General features: G+C 39.8%; 2 protein-coding genes across 4 annotated transcripts in view; one reads left to right on the top strand and one right to left on the bottom strand.

Annotated features, from left to right (window-relative positions):
- WDR19 (WD repeat domain 19) overlaps positions 1 to 13543 on the top strand; it is a 45642-nt gene extending 32099 nt beyond the window's left edge. Inside the window, exons 30-37 of one of the 3 annotated variants that reach the window (XM_069856169.1) lie at positions 4403 to 4499; positions 6544 to 6668; positions 7241 to 7322; positions 8384 to 8534; positions 10006 to 10129; positions 11885 to 11961; positions 12468 to 12588; positions 13389 to 13543. In XM_069856169.1, the coding sequence (XP_069712270.1) occupies positions 4403 to 4499; positions 6544 to 6668; positions 7241 to 7322; positions 8384 to 8534; positions 10006 to 10129; positions 11885 to 11961; positions 12468 to 12582 (771 nt within the window). In that variant the 3' untranslated portion in view covers positions 12583 to 12588; positions 13389 to 13543. Of the gene's footprint in view, positions 1 to 4402; positions 4500 to 6543; positions 6669 to 7240; positions 7323 to 8383; positions 8535 to 10005; positions 10130 to 11884; positions 11962 to 12467; positions 12589 to 13027; positions 13077 to 13388 lie in introns of those variants that run through there. The other 2 variants (XM_069856173.1, XM_069856172.1) reach the window with 2 other exon arrangements.
- A 386-nt stretch (positions 13544 to 13929) lies between these two features.
- The window catches only part of RFC1 (replication factor C subunit 1), a 37998-nt gene continuing 36010 nt past the window's right edge, over positions 13930 to 15917 (bottom strand). Inside the window, exon 25 of the mRNA XM_069856179.1 lies at positions 13930 to 14417. Coding sequence (XP_069712280.1) covers positions 14325 to 14417 — 93 coding nt within the window. The 3' untranslated portion in view covers positions 13930 to 14324. The remainder of the gene's footprint in view (positions 14418 to 15917) is intronic.

The following is a 15917-nucleotide window of genomic DNA, read 5'->3' as shown; positions in this document are numbered from 1 at the left end:
TTTGTTTATGCTGGTTGCCAGCTGGCTGTTGCCTTTCCTAGATGGACAGTCAGCACGTGTGTGTCTCAAGACTAGCTACAGCACTGATCTCTTCTTGCAGTGTGGTAAGTTGGTCTGTTGCTGTAAAGTAAGGTAGTAAATAGGAGATGAAGGACAAAAACCTAAAGGTGATCAGACTACAGTAGTTTCTGTATTCATACATCAACTTAAGACATAAAAAGTTGTGGACAGATTTTAAAAATTATCCATCTCCTTGTTGAGGTTTCAAGTGATTAATGACCATGTTCTCAAAAAGAGCTTAATCCAAAACAACTCTGTTTTAAAATGTGAAATGAAAGGAAAAATTTGGTGCTTAGGTCCCTTGAGTAAGTAACTGCTTCATAAGGAAGACCATATGACAGTTCAACCTTGTTTTTTAAAAAATTATCTCTTTTTATTTCCTATCATGTAGAAGTATCTAGTTTAAAGTTTAATTGATTATTTATAATGCCAGTTTCATCTGTGGGTACGGGCTGTAGTTCTATAAACTAAAACACACTTTCTGTTGTGTGTTGTGGAATGCAGTTATCTATTAATTTATGAGGATTTTTGGTGACAGACCTTTCTAACATGGAAGTTTTGATTACCAGTAGAAGAATAAAATACTGTGGATACATTGTCACTCATGATTATCATAAAAAAAAAAAATCTTTGCATCCTAAGAACCTTACATATTTTATTCTATTTAGGAGGTGCTTTGTGAGATAAAAGGCACTGTGAGGCTTCTTTTAATGTCTTACAATCAATTAATAAAATTGCCATTACCCTTTCTTCTATGTTTCCTGCTCCTTTGTTAAAAGTAAACTATCCACTGAGTGTGATAAATGGCTTTTGGCAGACTGGTAGATTATTTCATCTTTTTCTCTTTTGAATATATGGATTTGGGAGTTGGAAGATACTTGCTGACAGATTTTTTTTTTGTATTAGTTGTGAATGCCATAGGTTTGATAGTAAAGAAGAGGTTTGTTCACAAACTAAGCACGACATAGATTATATTTGTGCTATATATACAATACAAGGAGTAAATTTTTACCATACTCTGTTGGTATGATTTTTTTCCCAGGACAGATTAAAAATTTCCACTGTAAGCATCATGTTTGACATCAGAACAGCAGCATATGAGGTTAAGATGACAGGTGGCTCTTTTGTAGAGTGGCTACTGATGGGCTGTCTGATTTCTCTGAGTTTGAGCTATAGTAAAACAGGTTTCACAGTCCATTTTTGGCTTTGATGTCCATAAAACTTTTGGTACATTTGGTCATTTGGAATTGGGTTCATGGAACTCAGCGTCTGAGCTGCTACATGTTACAGCAGAGTTTGAATGTGGGTTAAGGGGTGCTGTACCCTTGTTTTTCTACTGAGAAAGCCAGACCTCGGGTGAGGATGTTGTAATCTGCAGTTAATTCCTTAGTCAAGGAATTTAAGGTGTCGTACAAACTCACAGTAAATAGTGTCAGATGCAAAATGATATGTACAGATGAGTAAGTTCTGCCTCACTGTGAGGAGTATGGTTTGGCAACGATGGAGATGACACGGTGTTGGCGCAGTAAGTTCATTTCATTGTTAATATTGCAACTGTGGTTCATAATTCTGTCGTGAGATTAGAAATCCTGGTTCTTTCCTCTTTGTATGATGCCTAGAGGTTAAGGGTTTGACCTCTTAGATTTTTAGAGACACTGGACAATTGATGGCCAAGTCAACCTTGCTTTTGTATTTTGTTTTTTAAATAAAACACCCCCTTTCTATCTCTGTCTAAAAATAGCCCAGTGGCTGTTCTTATTTACCTCTTATTATTTACTTGTAATTTGAAATGCGAACATTAATAAAATCATGAAAGAAGCAAAACATAGTGAAACAAACAAAATTCAACTTCAAGAGAACAGCAGAGAATTAAGCTGTTAGAAGCATTAGATGAAAAATCTGTGGCATCAGTATAAGCAGAAGTATTTTCATATTTATACTGAATGCTGGGGGAACAGAAACTGTGGCATCCAGTCTCTTTATAAGAGCAGCAGCTCGGCCATCTGGTTGAAAGAAGTGCATAAGACTGGGTGAGGGAAGTGAGCTACAGAGTGAAGAAGTTTTAAGGGCTTAGAAAAAACTCAGGAATTTTGGGAATGCTGTAATTGCCGTATTTAGCATTGTTTTGAACTGCAATGTAGAGTTTTGTTTTCCTTGTTTAAAAGCTCTCTCTTGTTCTTCTAAATGCTTTAATCCAATCTTCTGTAGTCTCTCTCAGTGAGTAACAAAATTTTCATTTATCAAATCATAGAATCATAGAATGGTTTGGGTTGGAAGGGAACTTGAAGATTATCATACATATTTGTTTTAAAAATCTACTTAGAAAACAATCTTTACCCCTATTATGCTATGGAGACAGTGGTTTTGAAATTATCGAGCAAATGGGGTTGTTTTTATAGAGTAATAGCTTTTATGTGATAGTATTTTTGTAAAGCTCAAAGTTAGAGTGAACTTAAAGTAGCCATGCAGCAGAAACTTGCTAATCCTTTCAAGTGTTGATCTTCAAGCCAGATCGTTGCTCACAGCAGCCTGATTGCTTTAGATCTTCAAGAGCAAACAATTATGTGGGATTTTAATTTAATACCATATTACCAAAATAATTATGCTTGACAAAATTTTGCTACTATTGTAGCCAAATTTTGCTACAAGCTATTGTTTGACTAATCAGAAACTATTTCTTAAATGTGTTATTATGTCAACTATTGTATATCAATTTTAACATGAAAAGATTCTTAATTGATCATGTGTGTTCTGTAATTTTTGGGCAGCATTAACTAGCAAGGTTCTGCTGTTTTCTGTGTCCATATTTTCTAAGTGCATATGTTTTAAGGAGCAAAACTAAATTAAAATCATAGCTATCTACTGTTAATATCGGTTAGATTGCAATAATCTATACGTTAGGACATGTGTTGTCAATTTTTTTGTTTTGTTTTTTCTTGCCTCTCGAGCAAGGACTTAATCTTTGCAGTCATCTTCATTGTAAGGAAGTGTCTTCATATCTTTTATTGTTTTTCTTCCATTTAATTCCTGCGCTGTTTTTTTGTTTGCTTTATTTTTGGGACTTACGTACAAAACCCACCCAGTATTCCAGAGAGCAGCACAACATTGATTAATACCATTTTTTTAAATAAACTTTTCTACCATTTTAACATACGATACACATTGTCATTGTTTGGGTTTTATTCATAACATTGACGAATTAGTTGGTTTGGTTTGTTTTACTAAGCTGTTTGCAAAGCTACCGGTGATTTTCCTGATTCGTGTGTCAGTTGAAATGATACCATTATATGCAACATTTCAGCTTAATTTAATCTTGATTTACAAGTTAAAGATTGTCACCCACAGATTTCACTTTTTATTGATCACTGCATAAGAGTGGCACTAGCTCAGGCTTTTTTTTACTTAATAGTTCCTTTTCATTGTAAGCAAGGTAATTTTATTTTGTGTTTTAGCTGTATTTTTAGGAATTACCTCTTAAGAATTTTCTCAAAATCCTTATGAAAGACCAATTAATTATATTTTTTCTTGTTGATTTTTTTTAACTAGTCTCCTAGAAATCTGAGTGCACTTCAAAAAATAGAACTCATGGATTTTGTTTTCTTCAATGCTGCCATCTTGTTCTTTAGAGTTTTGCTTTAAAACTGCTTCGCTATTCACTGTTATTTCTTGATGTTGTCTTAAGCTGTTGGATTGCCAGTTCTCGGGTGAACTCTTTGCTACATTTGCCATTCTTGAATTCTGTAATACAACAGTAGTATGTAGTACAGCAAATTGTAATTTTTATGCATTTTGTTAGCTGATTGTTCCCTTAATTTTCACTTCTTCTAGCTGCCTCGTATGTCTGCCCTTAGGTCCCAGAACAATGCACTCCTTAATGGCCAGGTTTTATCATCCTTATCCACACTAAGCAATGTTTGCATCTAGATCTGTAACACAATTTAAGCATTTCTAGCAAGATTTCAGTTTCTAAAAGGAATCCTTTGGTTCTTTTCTCACACCATAAATGCCCGTATGGCTGAAGCAGTTGGGTTTCCACCTGTGCAACTCTCAGCGTGCCTAACAATCTGTGACTTTCTGCATCCATATTGACAGGGCTTAGTAACTAACTGCCACAACTAAGGCCAGAGTCCTCAGTCTGGGTGTTTTTCTGACTGTCCTGTCAGCCAGAACTTAGAAGGGAATGTAGCACAGCTAAAGGTGTTGATGCAAAGAGCTTTTCGTGAGGCAAGCCAGCTTGCCTGCCTGCTATGAAGAATATGGTGGTGGGATGGGCAAGTAAAGGAAGGGAATACAGCAGTATGTATTCAGTTAGTATTAATTGCTTTTGTATCATTTACTTAAGGATGCCAAGTACCTATTCCGCTTATACATGGCACTTAAGCAATACAGAGAAGCTGCCAGAACCGCTATAATAATTGCCAGGGAGGAGCAGTGTTCAGGTAAGTCTGTTTTCTCATCAGATGACAGCATCTCTGACCCTACATCCTTGCAGCACTTAGGGTATCATTATTTTATAGTATTATACTTGGAAAAGACATGTGTCAGTGCTTTTAATTAATCAAGTTTAATTTTGAATTTGAAGTAGCCTTTGTGAAAAGGTTGGGACTCATGCCTGTATACTAAATATTGGGAAAAATAAACTGGTGGAAACTATCTGCAATCCTTGTTACATTCAAGTAAACATAGTGATTAAGATTGCCTGCAACTTTAGTTTTCTGTATATCGCCGATCTTACAACTGCAGTTTCTGCATGCGGTTTCCAACGTGGATACTTATCTTTAGTCTTTGCATGTGATTTTATTTAGTGGAAGATGTGCACAGGAGTTGATTTCTGTTGAAAGATCAGACAACTGCTTACTCAAGCCTTGTTTTTTCCTATAATAGGTAGCTGAAATTAGAAATAGAAAAATAGTAATAAGAAGGGACAGGGCTAGAAGCAAAATAGCTATCACCTCCATTACTTGCTCTCCTCTGCAGCCATGGCAACAGCCCTACCATAACACTGCTTGCTTTTCTTTTCAATTAAGTTAAGAAAAATATCTATAAAGAAAAAGTAGTAGTTTCATGAACTGCCAGGGCAAATTATCATTTAGGGACTGCTCCTCAGCATTGAGTTAAGGAGTAGAAATTCTCTTAAACCCTTGGCATGCATGATCTCCCAACTCATCATAGCAATGAATGATGTATTTATGTTAATATATAAGCAGGAAATGCAAAGGCACAAGGTTTTAAAATATTTACTAGTTTCTCTGAATCTGAAAACTGACATCGAAAATGCAGTGTCCCATACTTAATTTCACATACCCTAATATTATAGATGCGTTCAGCAACAGTACAATAATAAACAATATTTCTCTCATTAAAATCACCAATCTTGCAGTAACTGTTCCCTCCACAGAGGCACAGTCTTAGACCATCCCCGTCTTCCTTCAAGAGGTTCCAGTGAGTTTGATTCTGAAGTTTACACCAATATAGTTTATTCTTTCCCTAGAAGCCAAACTATTTTCCTTTGTGTATGCCATTTTATGTGCAATTTTCCTTAAAGTTGTTTTTTATGTAATCACATGATTTTAAAACTGATTCTGTTATACTGAGAGTCAGTAACACAGCATGAAAAAAAAAAAAAGTGTTGTTTTCCAGCAACTAATTCTGGAGAGATATTTTTCCTCGCACAAATACCACTGTAACGTATAACAACATGTAACAAATTGCTCTAGAGTTAAACAGTTGCTGATAGAGAAACAGAGAGAAGAAAAAGGTTTGCTGAAATAACTGAATCTGAAAGTCCTAAAAATGTTTCCAGGTGCAAAAAGTGTGACCTCTTTGTACTCTAATAATGAAAAAAAAACCCTAAACCACCAAACCCAAAACAAAGTAAGAACAAATAACTGGCCAAGAGTAGACTAACCATACTTAAGCACTGGTTGTTTTCAGCTACATTGATAATGTAGTGAAATCCTGTGGTATCTGGACAGTCCTTGATAATAACCTTGAATCAGTATAATCTAGTGAATAAACATTCAAATTTTAATAGTCTCTCTGAAAGGCTTTGTTTGGTTGCAGAGGGAAAGAGTTGCTAAATCATATGTTAAATTAACATTTAAACATCAGCTTTTGAATATCTGACACTGAAGAACCAAATGAGGTAACACCTCTAAAAATACCATTTCTCCTGTTTGTTGTATGTATTGGATGTAGCCTTTTCCATTTGTAAAGTTTCATTATGTGAAATTGTCATCCACATATGTATTTTGCTACGGTTAGATGACTTCTCCAAGTGTAAGGTTTTTTTCTTATTTAACTCCCTGGCTGGTAACATTTAGAATACTGTGACAAGCAACTTCTTATGACTTTCCAAGGACATTGTCATGCAAATGTTTTGCTTTAAGAATCAATACTTCCTGTTCAGTGTCTGTATATGTCATTAGTAAAGAAACTGTTACAAAAAAGTAAATTTACTATTCAGTGTTCTTTGTTTTTAAGGAAACTACCGGAATGCACATGATGTTCTTTTCAGTATGTATTCAGAGTTAAAGATGCAGAAGATAAAAATTCCTTCTGAAATGGCTACAAACCTTATGATTCTACACAGCTACATTTTAGTGAAGGTAATGAATGGATAAACTAAATTTATGCATAAATTGCAGTCTTTGATTTATTGAACTGTACATACAGATGCTCCGTATACATAAATTATTTGTCAAGTTGTATCAGAGAATCCAAGTGCATGCTAACAGGGACAACCATAACTTTTGGTCATTTCTGTCTCTTTGATTAGCATATTCTTGTATTTCTTTTGCATCCATATGTAGAAATATGTTACACTGCTAGTACCATTATTGTTACTCACAAGCAGATCACTGTTCTTCTGTAAATAAAACTAAGCAGTACAGCTCAAATGGTTTCTAGTAGTTAACCCTTGGCCCATCAGAATGTCCATTCAGCTTACAGCCACCTTCTGGCCTCCTTCTCTGCCAGCAGGCAAATAGTGAGCTGAAGGCCAGAAAGACTGTTCTGGGTAAGAGCCACTGTAAAGTATCTGGTCCCTTCTCTCATGCATGTTACACCTCTTTCAGTTTTGTAAAACTGCTGTGGGCGTGCAGCTCCCTGGAGGATGAACACGCTGCGGGGGTTCTTCTGTAATGGCTGCAGTTAATTTCAGATGCTTCTTGTATTCCAGACTCACGTGAAACGTGGTGATCACATTAAGGGAGCACGTATGCTTATACGTGTAGCCAACAATATCAGCAAGTTCCCGTCACGTAAGTGCTGAGAGCATAGACGAATACACTGTGCTCTACAGGACAATTCCTTAATCATTGCATTAGGAGTTGCATTCTCCTCCTGTGATCCTGCAGGGCACCTACACAGTGTGCTCTGCCACCCTCCACAGGATAGTTCTTTGATGTATGGTTCTTCTGGATGATTTTAATCAGTTGAATAAAAAGGAAACCATCAGTTTAATCTGCCCTCATCCACCATAATGGCGGCACTGAGCTGCCTGAACCACATGCAAAGTCTCAGATTTGTATCATAGAACAGTTTGGGTTGGAAGGGACCTTAAAGATCATCCCGTTCCAACCCCTTTGCGATAGGCAGGGACATCCCACTGACCAGGCTGCTCAAGGCCCCATCTGACCTGGCCTTGAACACCTCCAGGATGGGGCAGCCACAACTTCTCTGGGCAACCTGTGCCAGAGCCTCACCACCCTCATTGTGAAGAATTTCCTCCTTATGTCTAGTCCAAATCTGCCCCTCTCCAATTTGTATCCCTTGCCCCTCATCCTATCACTACAAGCCTTTGTAAATAGGCCCTCCCCAGCTTTCTTGTAGCCCCTTCAGGTACTGGAAGGTCACTATAAGGTCTCCTCAGAGCCTTCTCTTCTCAAGGCTGAACAGCCCCAACTCTCTCACCCTGTCCTCATAGGGGAGGTGCTCCGGCCCTCCCATAATGAACTAATGGGTCCTGTGAATTTATCACTAAATTTTGAGCAATCTTCTTTTGAAAATACTTTCCGGGTACATGGAAAACATAGACTAAAACATAGACTTTAAACACTGCAGACCAGATTTGGGACAAATGGCTATAATCAACACTTCCCCGGTGCCATGCTGAGCTTCAGAAATGCAAGGCAGTGAGAGGTGAAAATGTGACTTTCTTGTATATGGTTACAGGAATTGCAAATTGTGCAATTGTGTCCTACGAGGAGGAAGAGGAATGCTGTCACTTTTCATCAGTGACTTTTTAGCTGTATTAGCTCAAGGCTTTCAACATAAATATTGGTAAATAAATATTTGTCATCATTGTTTCATTCTGTTACAGACATAGTGCCAATTTTGACTTCAGCTGTAATTGAGTGTCATAGAGCAGGATTGAAGAATTCAGCCTTCAGTTTTGCTGCTATGTTGATGAGACCTGAGTATCGTAATAAACTAGATCTTAAATACAAAAAGAAAATTGAAGCGATGGTCAGGTGAGTGGTGTTAATCTGTTCTTTCAAATGTACACGATATCAGGGCTTTATTTGTAATGTTATTCCTGCTCATAAAGCCTACAGGCTTTATCTTGCTCTCATATTTCATTGTCTTAAATTTGGAAGGCTATGAACTATTTCCCTCCTCTTCTCTGAAAATTAAAGGCTTTTCTGTTCCCTTGGATGCGATAATAAAATACAATGTGCATGTAAAATGCTTCCTAACCAGCAGTAGTTTCTTCCATCTTGTTTCTACAGACCTGAGTGCAGCCAGACAGCTTTAGTTGTTCTCTTGTTAGGAATGTACATGTAAACTGTTAGCAGTACGCTCTTCTGTGATTTAGACTGCTGACAAAAAGGCTATGTTAAAGAATGGAAAGACAAATGAAAATAGATTAATTGACATTTTCTTCCTTATTTGGACTTCTGTTTCGGTAAATCCTAGCCAATATTTCCTGCCAGAGGAGGAACGATGGTGTGTGTATAAGTGCAGGGCAAGCATATGTAGCGCTTTTCCTTTTTATTCAATGAGGCTCCAACCATTTTGAGGCTCAAGGACTTGCTGAGCCCATACAGGTGTTTGAGGTATTTACTAAGTCTCTAAGCTCTCTCTGAGATTATCCAGTACCTCTGCTTGAAGCCACGTAAATGTTTAGCTACAGGTAACTCCTTTGACAAGAAGTTCACTGGGTCAGGCCTGGTCCTTAGCTAGCTTAGTGTGATGCCTTCTATTTTTCCTCTTGGGAAAGCTTGTCTCACTTAGGATTTTACAGGCCTCCCTTTTTTTTCATTTCCCCTCTATCAGTCCTATCTTTTCAGGACCTGAAGAGTCTCAGCTTACACAGCTCTCCTTTAACGGACATTGATCCTTAGGGCTTTTCTCTGAAATTCTTTTACCACTTTTTTCAGAAGGAGGCAGGACCAAAACTATGTATTGCATTTAAGATGTGGGCAGCCTGTGGATTTGTGTAGTAGGAGAATGACTCTGTGTTCCACCCTGCATGATTTGCTTTGACTGATTTTAAAGCAAGCTCATGTTTTCATAGCGTAATTGCAAGATCCTGCTCCAAAGCCACAGCAGTCCAGAGTCCATCACGTTATACGTGGGAACTTTTTTCCAACAGGCCTTGTTTTGACTTCCCCCACCCTCGTATCTTATTGCCACTCAGTCCTTCTGGAATTCTTTGAAGCTGGCTCTGGCCCATATCAGTCTGAATATTATATATAAGCTGTGGATTCACATTGTTTTCACTGATATTTCACAAGCATGCAGAACAGCAGTAGGTTACCACAGCTGTGTCCTGTGAGAGCTGTTCATTCTGGTAGAATATAAAATAGCATCTGGGAACTATGGAAATAACTCAAAGGCAAACCACTCGCTAAATAGCAAAGGCATTATAAAACATTTTTGTTCAAGTTCAAAGTGCTTGAGGTTTTTTTTTTTTAATTCACATTTGTATCTTACTTCCAGACATCCAGACACAACAGAAGCAGAGGAGCCAACAACCGGTTGTCCCTATTGTGCATTCCAGCTGCCAGAGTGTGAACTTTTGTGTCCCGGCTGTAAAAACACTCTCCCGTACTGTATTGCAACTGTGAGTGTCTGTGGTGTTTTCTGCAGAGAGTGAACACAAAGTTTTTCTTTCCTTCTAAAAATGAAGTTCATCTGAACATCTTTGTCTTGCTGGTAGATTCAGGTTAGGTGGTTTTATGGGTTTGGATTTTTTTGTCAAGCTGTTACCAAGTACATAAGAAGTGGTGTTGTTGCCTTGAACTGTGACCGAGCGTCCTTGGTTGCCACCTACACGTTGCAGGCACAGGTAAAATCACTGGTTCTGGAAGAGTTCAGGTTCCTGAGAAGGCAGGTGGTGCCGCAGGCGTCCCCTGAGCAGCCAACACACCCACACTCCGTGCACTCTGTGCTGCTTGGAAGAACACAGGCAGGATGGTGCTACCGGTGCCTTCCCGACCCAGCCCTTTGCTCCCGCACTGCTGGGCTCAGAGCAGCAGTGGCAGAGATGGATGCTCCATCTACAGGAGCTTGTGGAGGGCAGAGCTCTCTTCCTTTCAACTCCAGGCTGCCAAGATTTCAAATAATAAAAGAAGTCAAAAAAATCTATTTTGGGGAATGCTTAGGTGTTAGCAGAAGTTTTAGGCACTACCACGGTTAAGTAATGGTTCAGCCAGTGACCTCAGTATTTTATATTTACTGATCCTTACAGAAATGAGAAGATCTAATGTTTTCCTTTCAGGATACTTTAGAGTGTACTGAGACGGTATGGACAGGCCACATTTCCCAGTGGAAAAGCCAAGCATCCCACCATTCCCAACATCAGTATAAATGGTTAGACGGTACCTAACCACGCTATAACTCTTTGTTTTTATTAGGTTCAACCAAGTTGTCACACTAGAATTACAGAAAAGTCAAAACTTACTTGAGCAGGAATCAAATGTTAGATTTTATTAAAACCAAAGAATTAAGAATGTTAAATCTTATAAAAACTTAATAGCATTTTTTTTCTTTACTCTAGTGCTTTAGCAGAATAAGACGATCACCATGTTTTAGAAGTATTCTCTTAAGGAAAAAAAACAAGGCTGTTAAATATAGCTTTATGGGCCAAACATAATGTACACGTTCACATCTATTTCCCATCATTTTTTTAGGTTTAGTCTTGATTAGAGTTCCTTTACATCACAGGAATTTGGAATATCATTAGGAATGCAGCATTTTCAATGAGTCAGTATGAAAACAGCCTGCTCATGCACAGTGTGTTAGAACATAAATCTCTCACTATAGTTCGAGGTGCTGTTGCGTTTTATACTATTGAAAAGGTACATGTGAATTCTTTCTCTCAAATCAGTAAAACCATGCAAAAACAGAGAAAACTCTTTCTGTTCAAAGAGGCGAATGCCAGGCAGCCCCCGTGCACAGAAACCGACAGCGCTGCCTGTGCTGGCCCAGGCGCTGCGTCCTTGGGGCTGGTTTTTGAATGTCATGTGCAACACCAAAAATCCCAGTGGATTTCTGTACAGCTCTAGCTGTGGCTCCACAAATAACATTCTACAATCACCAAACCAAAAGAATTTTAGAAGCTGCAATTTAATACCTTCTTAGATTTCTTTTAAAATAAGAGGAATGCAAATTATAATGAAAACTACATCTCGTGGAGAGCTCTTCTTCTAGCTACAGAACACACAAAGTAACCAAACTGCAGGAACACTAGTTGGTTTGGGGTTTTAAATTTCTCAGGATCTTTATAACTCAGTTGCTGAGACTTTTTCACAGAACTAAATGTCTGGTGTACAAGGACAGCACGTGCCATTTAATGACTCGTGCCTTTTGCCTGCAGGGTCGGCACATGGTACGAGATGACTGGACAGTTTGCCCCCACTGTGACTTTCCTGCCCTCTATTCAGAATTCAAGAAGTAAGTTGGGATTTTTATTTTTTTTTCTCCTGCAGGATTCCAATGTTAGTTCATATTTTAGCAGCAAACTTTAATTTGGTACCTGATGAAGATGACCTGATGGGGGAAACAGGCACAGCAGCAACGCAAGCAAAACACACTCAGTAGTGGGTACAGACTAAGGTGGCTGCTGTCTCCTGTCAATGATCAGTATGAGAAGGGGATGGGATAGCTCTGTTCATTTGTCAGGGATGGTGGGGCTGCAGAAACTTCACGTTCTAGCCCAAGTTCCTTCGTCCAGGCTTTAGTTGCCAATTTTTTCTCATGCCCATGCAAAAAGCAGCAACATTCCTGTTGTGATGCAAGTTCTGAAACATTAAAAACCAACCAACTTTTGCAGCTGTTGCTCCAGCCTGGGTGTCACATAGCACAGGCAGAACTGCGCTCTGTGCTTTGGCTCGGGCTCAGCTATTCCCTTGAAAAATGTTAGAATCATCATTTCACTGATCACCCTTCTTTATAAACAGCATGCTTCAGGCTGAAAACCTCTGTCCAATGTGTTCTGAAAGGATTAACATTGATCAGCTTAAGAAAATAAATGATTGTACACAGTACCTCAAACCAGAAGATGGGGACCAATGAATTCAGGTATGTGCAAGAGGTTTTTTACTTACTAGAGCTCATTCTAGAGGACATGGGGAGTTTCTCCCACCCTAGGAAATGCCCTTTCCAGAGACTAACTTTCAGCCTGTGTATATGCCTCAGAGAACTAAGGCTCAGCTCTATCACCTGAGACACACAACCACCAGTAGGTTTTGCTATTGCAAGTAACACAGCTGTTAAATCCTTCCAGTTGTGAGTCTTGAATCCAGCTTCCCTATGCGATCACATTCTCCTCAGTATGCTCTGGTTCCTGAACACCAGTTGTGTTTCAGTAGCAGAGAACAGTTTGAAGATCGCAGTATAATCAAGTCCTGCTGCAGATCTACTGCCAGGTGTTTAAGTGGAGGAAGAGGGAACATGCTAACCAGAAGGAGCAGATCGAACATGCAGGTTACGCGATCTTAGCATCTGTGCTTGACAGAAGAATATAGCACAGGGTAACAGCAACATTGCATTAGCTCGAAGTCCTCCTGCTTCAAAGGCTGAGACAACCGCTCTGCCTGTACAACACTTAGATTCAAGACTTTGGTTTTTAAAGGAACAGTAACTGAGAATGAATTGAAGCTCCTCACTAGTTTTGACATTTGAAGGCAGATTTTTTAGTTCAAACATCTTACATGAAAACTTTTTACCTGTAGGTCAAAGCAATACTAGAAAATAATATCTTCCACACCAACCTTATTTTTGTTAATTTGGGGAGGAGGGGGAGCCAAGAAACCCTTGGCCTTTGCTGTCATAGTCTCTGGATCTTGCAATATGACTGCCTGCCTCTTATTTGTTTTCAGAATTGCGTGTGTTACCTGGCAAGCAGCAAGGAAAGCTCTATTGCTGCATTACACATCTTTACTCCACTAGGATTAAATAACAAGCATTGTTTGTATTTTGTGATAGCTTGTAAATATTTAGCTTTTGATAATTTTTGTACTTTGATTTATTATAGTAATAAAACCGATTGATAATTCTTCTTACCACGCAAAGCTTGCATTTAATCAGCACCATACAAACCACAGGGAAGTCTGTGTTATTACTTGCAAAAAAAAAAAACCCAAACCCTTTCTTCTCTTTTTCAACGTAAGTTTTGAGCTTTTGAGTATTTTCTCCTAAACATAACTTACTCTAAGTATTTCTTTATAGTTTTGATTAAAGATACAACTCCTGCAAGCACAGGCTTGTCAACTTCTGGAACCAAATCCCTCACTTCGTTTCTGCATCTCTTAACAGAACAAAAGGGAAGTTGTGTAAGAACAGATCAGCAGATGCCGTGCATGAAGGAAAGCCAGAACCTTGGAGCAAGAGAGAGGGAGAGACAACAAACACTCCCTGTGCTTAACCAAAACTTCTATGAAATGTTTTATTGTAATTTTATACATGGCTTCATTTCTAAAATGTACAAATACGCGATTCAGATTTGGGGGTTGTTGCGTCACGCTCTATTTACAGGAGTTAACCACATCATGGCAGGGGATTTACTTTAAAAAAAAAAAAAGTGAAGTCCTAGGAAGACTTAGCATAAAAGCCAGGTAAGGAAGCATCACACACTCACGGTGTTCATACATGTACACCAGGGCAGGGTGTGACAGTACAGCAGCTCCATCACCTCTATAAGAGGAGCACTTTGAAGACAACGGTTCTACTTTTCCAGCTCCATCACTGGATGCGTTTCATGTTCCTGCCAGAAGTTAGATAAGCAAAGCTGCATCTAGAACAAGATTTTATTCTGTTTATTGTCTCGTTTTCTCTTTTCTTTTCCCTTCTTTCTTTGTTGTTTCTTCATTTTTCTCTCTTTTTGTTGGCTTGGAAGACTTCTTTTTTTGCTACAAACAGAATATGCAGACAGTTTAAAATCCAACTGCAACCTGACAAAAGCATAAGTCAGAATGCAATCAGCGTGAAAAGAAAAAGCCGCCTCTTCTCTTCCTTCCCCATTCAGGTATCAAGTTTTTAAATGCCAGGGACAGTAGAGACTACACTGTTCCGTGTTAACAGCCTGGTCATGCTTCTTCACTTTGGCAACATGTACAAAGGCCGTTACCAGAATTGCTGCCTGTGATAACCACAAGCAACAGCCCCTGGCTGCTGCTGGTCAGCCACACTGTCCCCATCAACACCTAAGATACAGCAAAGTTATGAATGCTGCACCCAATTCCAAGAGTTCACAGTGATGACTCACTTCAGTCCATCACTGAAGCAGAAGACAATGGATAAAGTAGCTTGGAATTTTTCACACTACTACTAGTTACAAATTTAGAAGTTGAGAGTTGATGCAGTTTATATCACAAAATCACTAGGTTGGAAGAGACCCACTGGATCGAGTCCAACCATTCCTGTCTGCCAGTAAACCGTGTCCCTCAGCACCTCATCCACCCATCTTTTAAACACCTCCAGGGAAGGTGACTCAACCACCTCCCTGGGCAGCCTCTGCCAGTGCCCAGTGACCCTTTCTGTGAAAAAGTTTTTCCTAATGTCCAGCCTGAACCTCCCCTGGCGGAGCTTGAGGCCATTTCCTCTTGTCCTGTCCCCTGTCACTTGGGAGAAGAGGCCCACACCCTCCTCTCCACAACCTCCTTTCAGGTAGTCGTAGAGAGCAATGAGGTCTCCCCTCAGCCTCCTCTTCTCCAGGCTAAACAACCCCAGCCCTCTCAGTCGCTCCTCGTAAGACCTGTTCTGCAGCCCTTTCACCAGCTTTGTTGCTCTTCTCTGGACTTGCTCCAGAGCCTCAACATCCTTCTTGTGGTGAGGGGCCCAGAACTGAACACAGGATTCGAGGAGCGGTCTCACCAGTGCCGAGTACAGAGGGAGAATAACCTCCCTGGACCTGCTGGTCACGCCGTTTCTGATCCAAGCCAAGATGCCATTGGCCTTCGTGGCCACCTGGGCACACTGCTGGCTCATGTTCAGTCGGCTGTCAACCAACACCCCCAGGTCCCTCTCCTCCAGGCAGCTTTCTAGACAGACTTCTCCTAGTCTGTAGCACTGCATAGGGTTGTTGTGCCCCAAGCGCAGGACCCGGCCTTTGGCCTTGTTAAACCTCATCCCATTGGACTCAGCCCAGCAGTCCAGCCTGTTCAGATCCCTTTGCAGAGCCTCCCGACCCTCCAGCAGATCAACACTTCCACCCAGCTTAGTGTCATCTACAAACTTGCTAAGGGTGCACTCGATGCCTTCATCCAGGTCATTGATAAAGACACTGAACAGGGCTGGACCCAGCACTGAGCCCTGGCGGACACCACTTGTCACTGGCCTCCAGCTGGATTTAACACCATTTCCCACCACTCTCTGGGCCCGGCCATCTGACCAGATTTCCACCCAGGAGA

This window comes from Phaenicophaeus curvirostris, chromosome 4 (genome assembly GCF_032191515.1).
Source record: "Phaenicophaeus curvirostris isolate KB17595 chromosome 4, BPBGC_Pcur_1.0, whole genome shotgun sequence".
NCBI lineage: Eukaryota > Metazoa > Chordata > Aves > Cuculiformes > Cuculidae > Phaenicophaeus > Phaenicophaeus curvirostris.
Note: the sequence above shows the minus strand (reverse complement) of the source record. Positions and strands in the feature narration are given on the sequence as shown.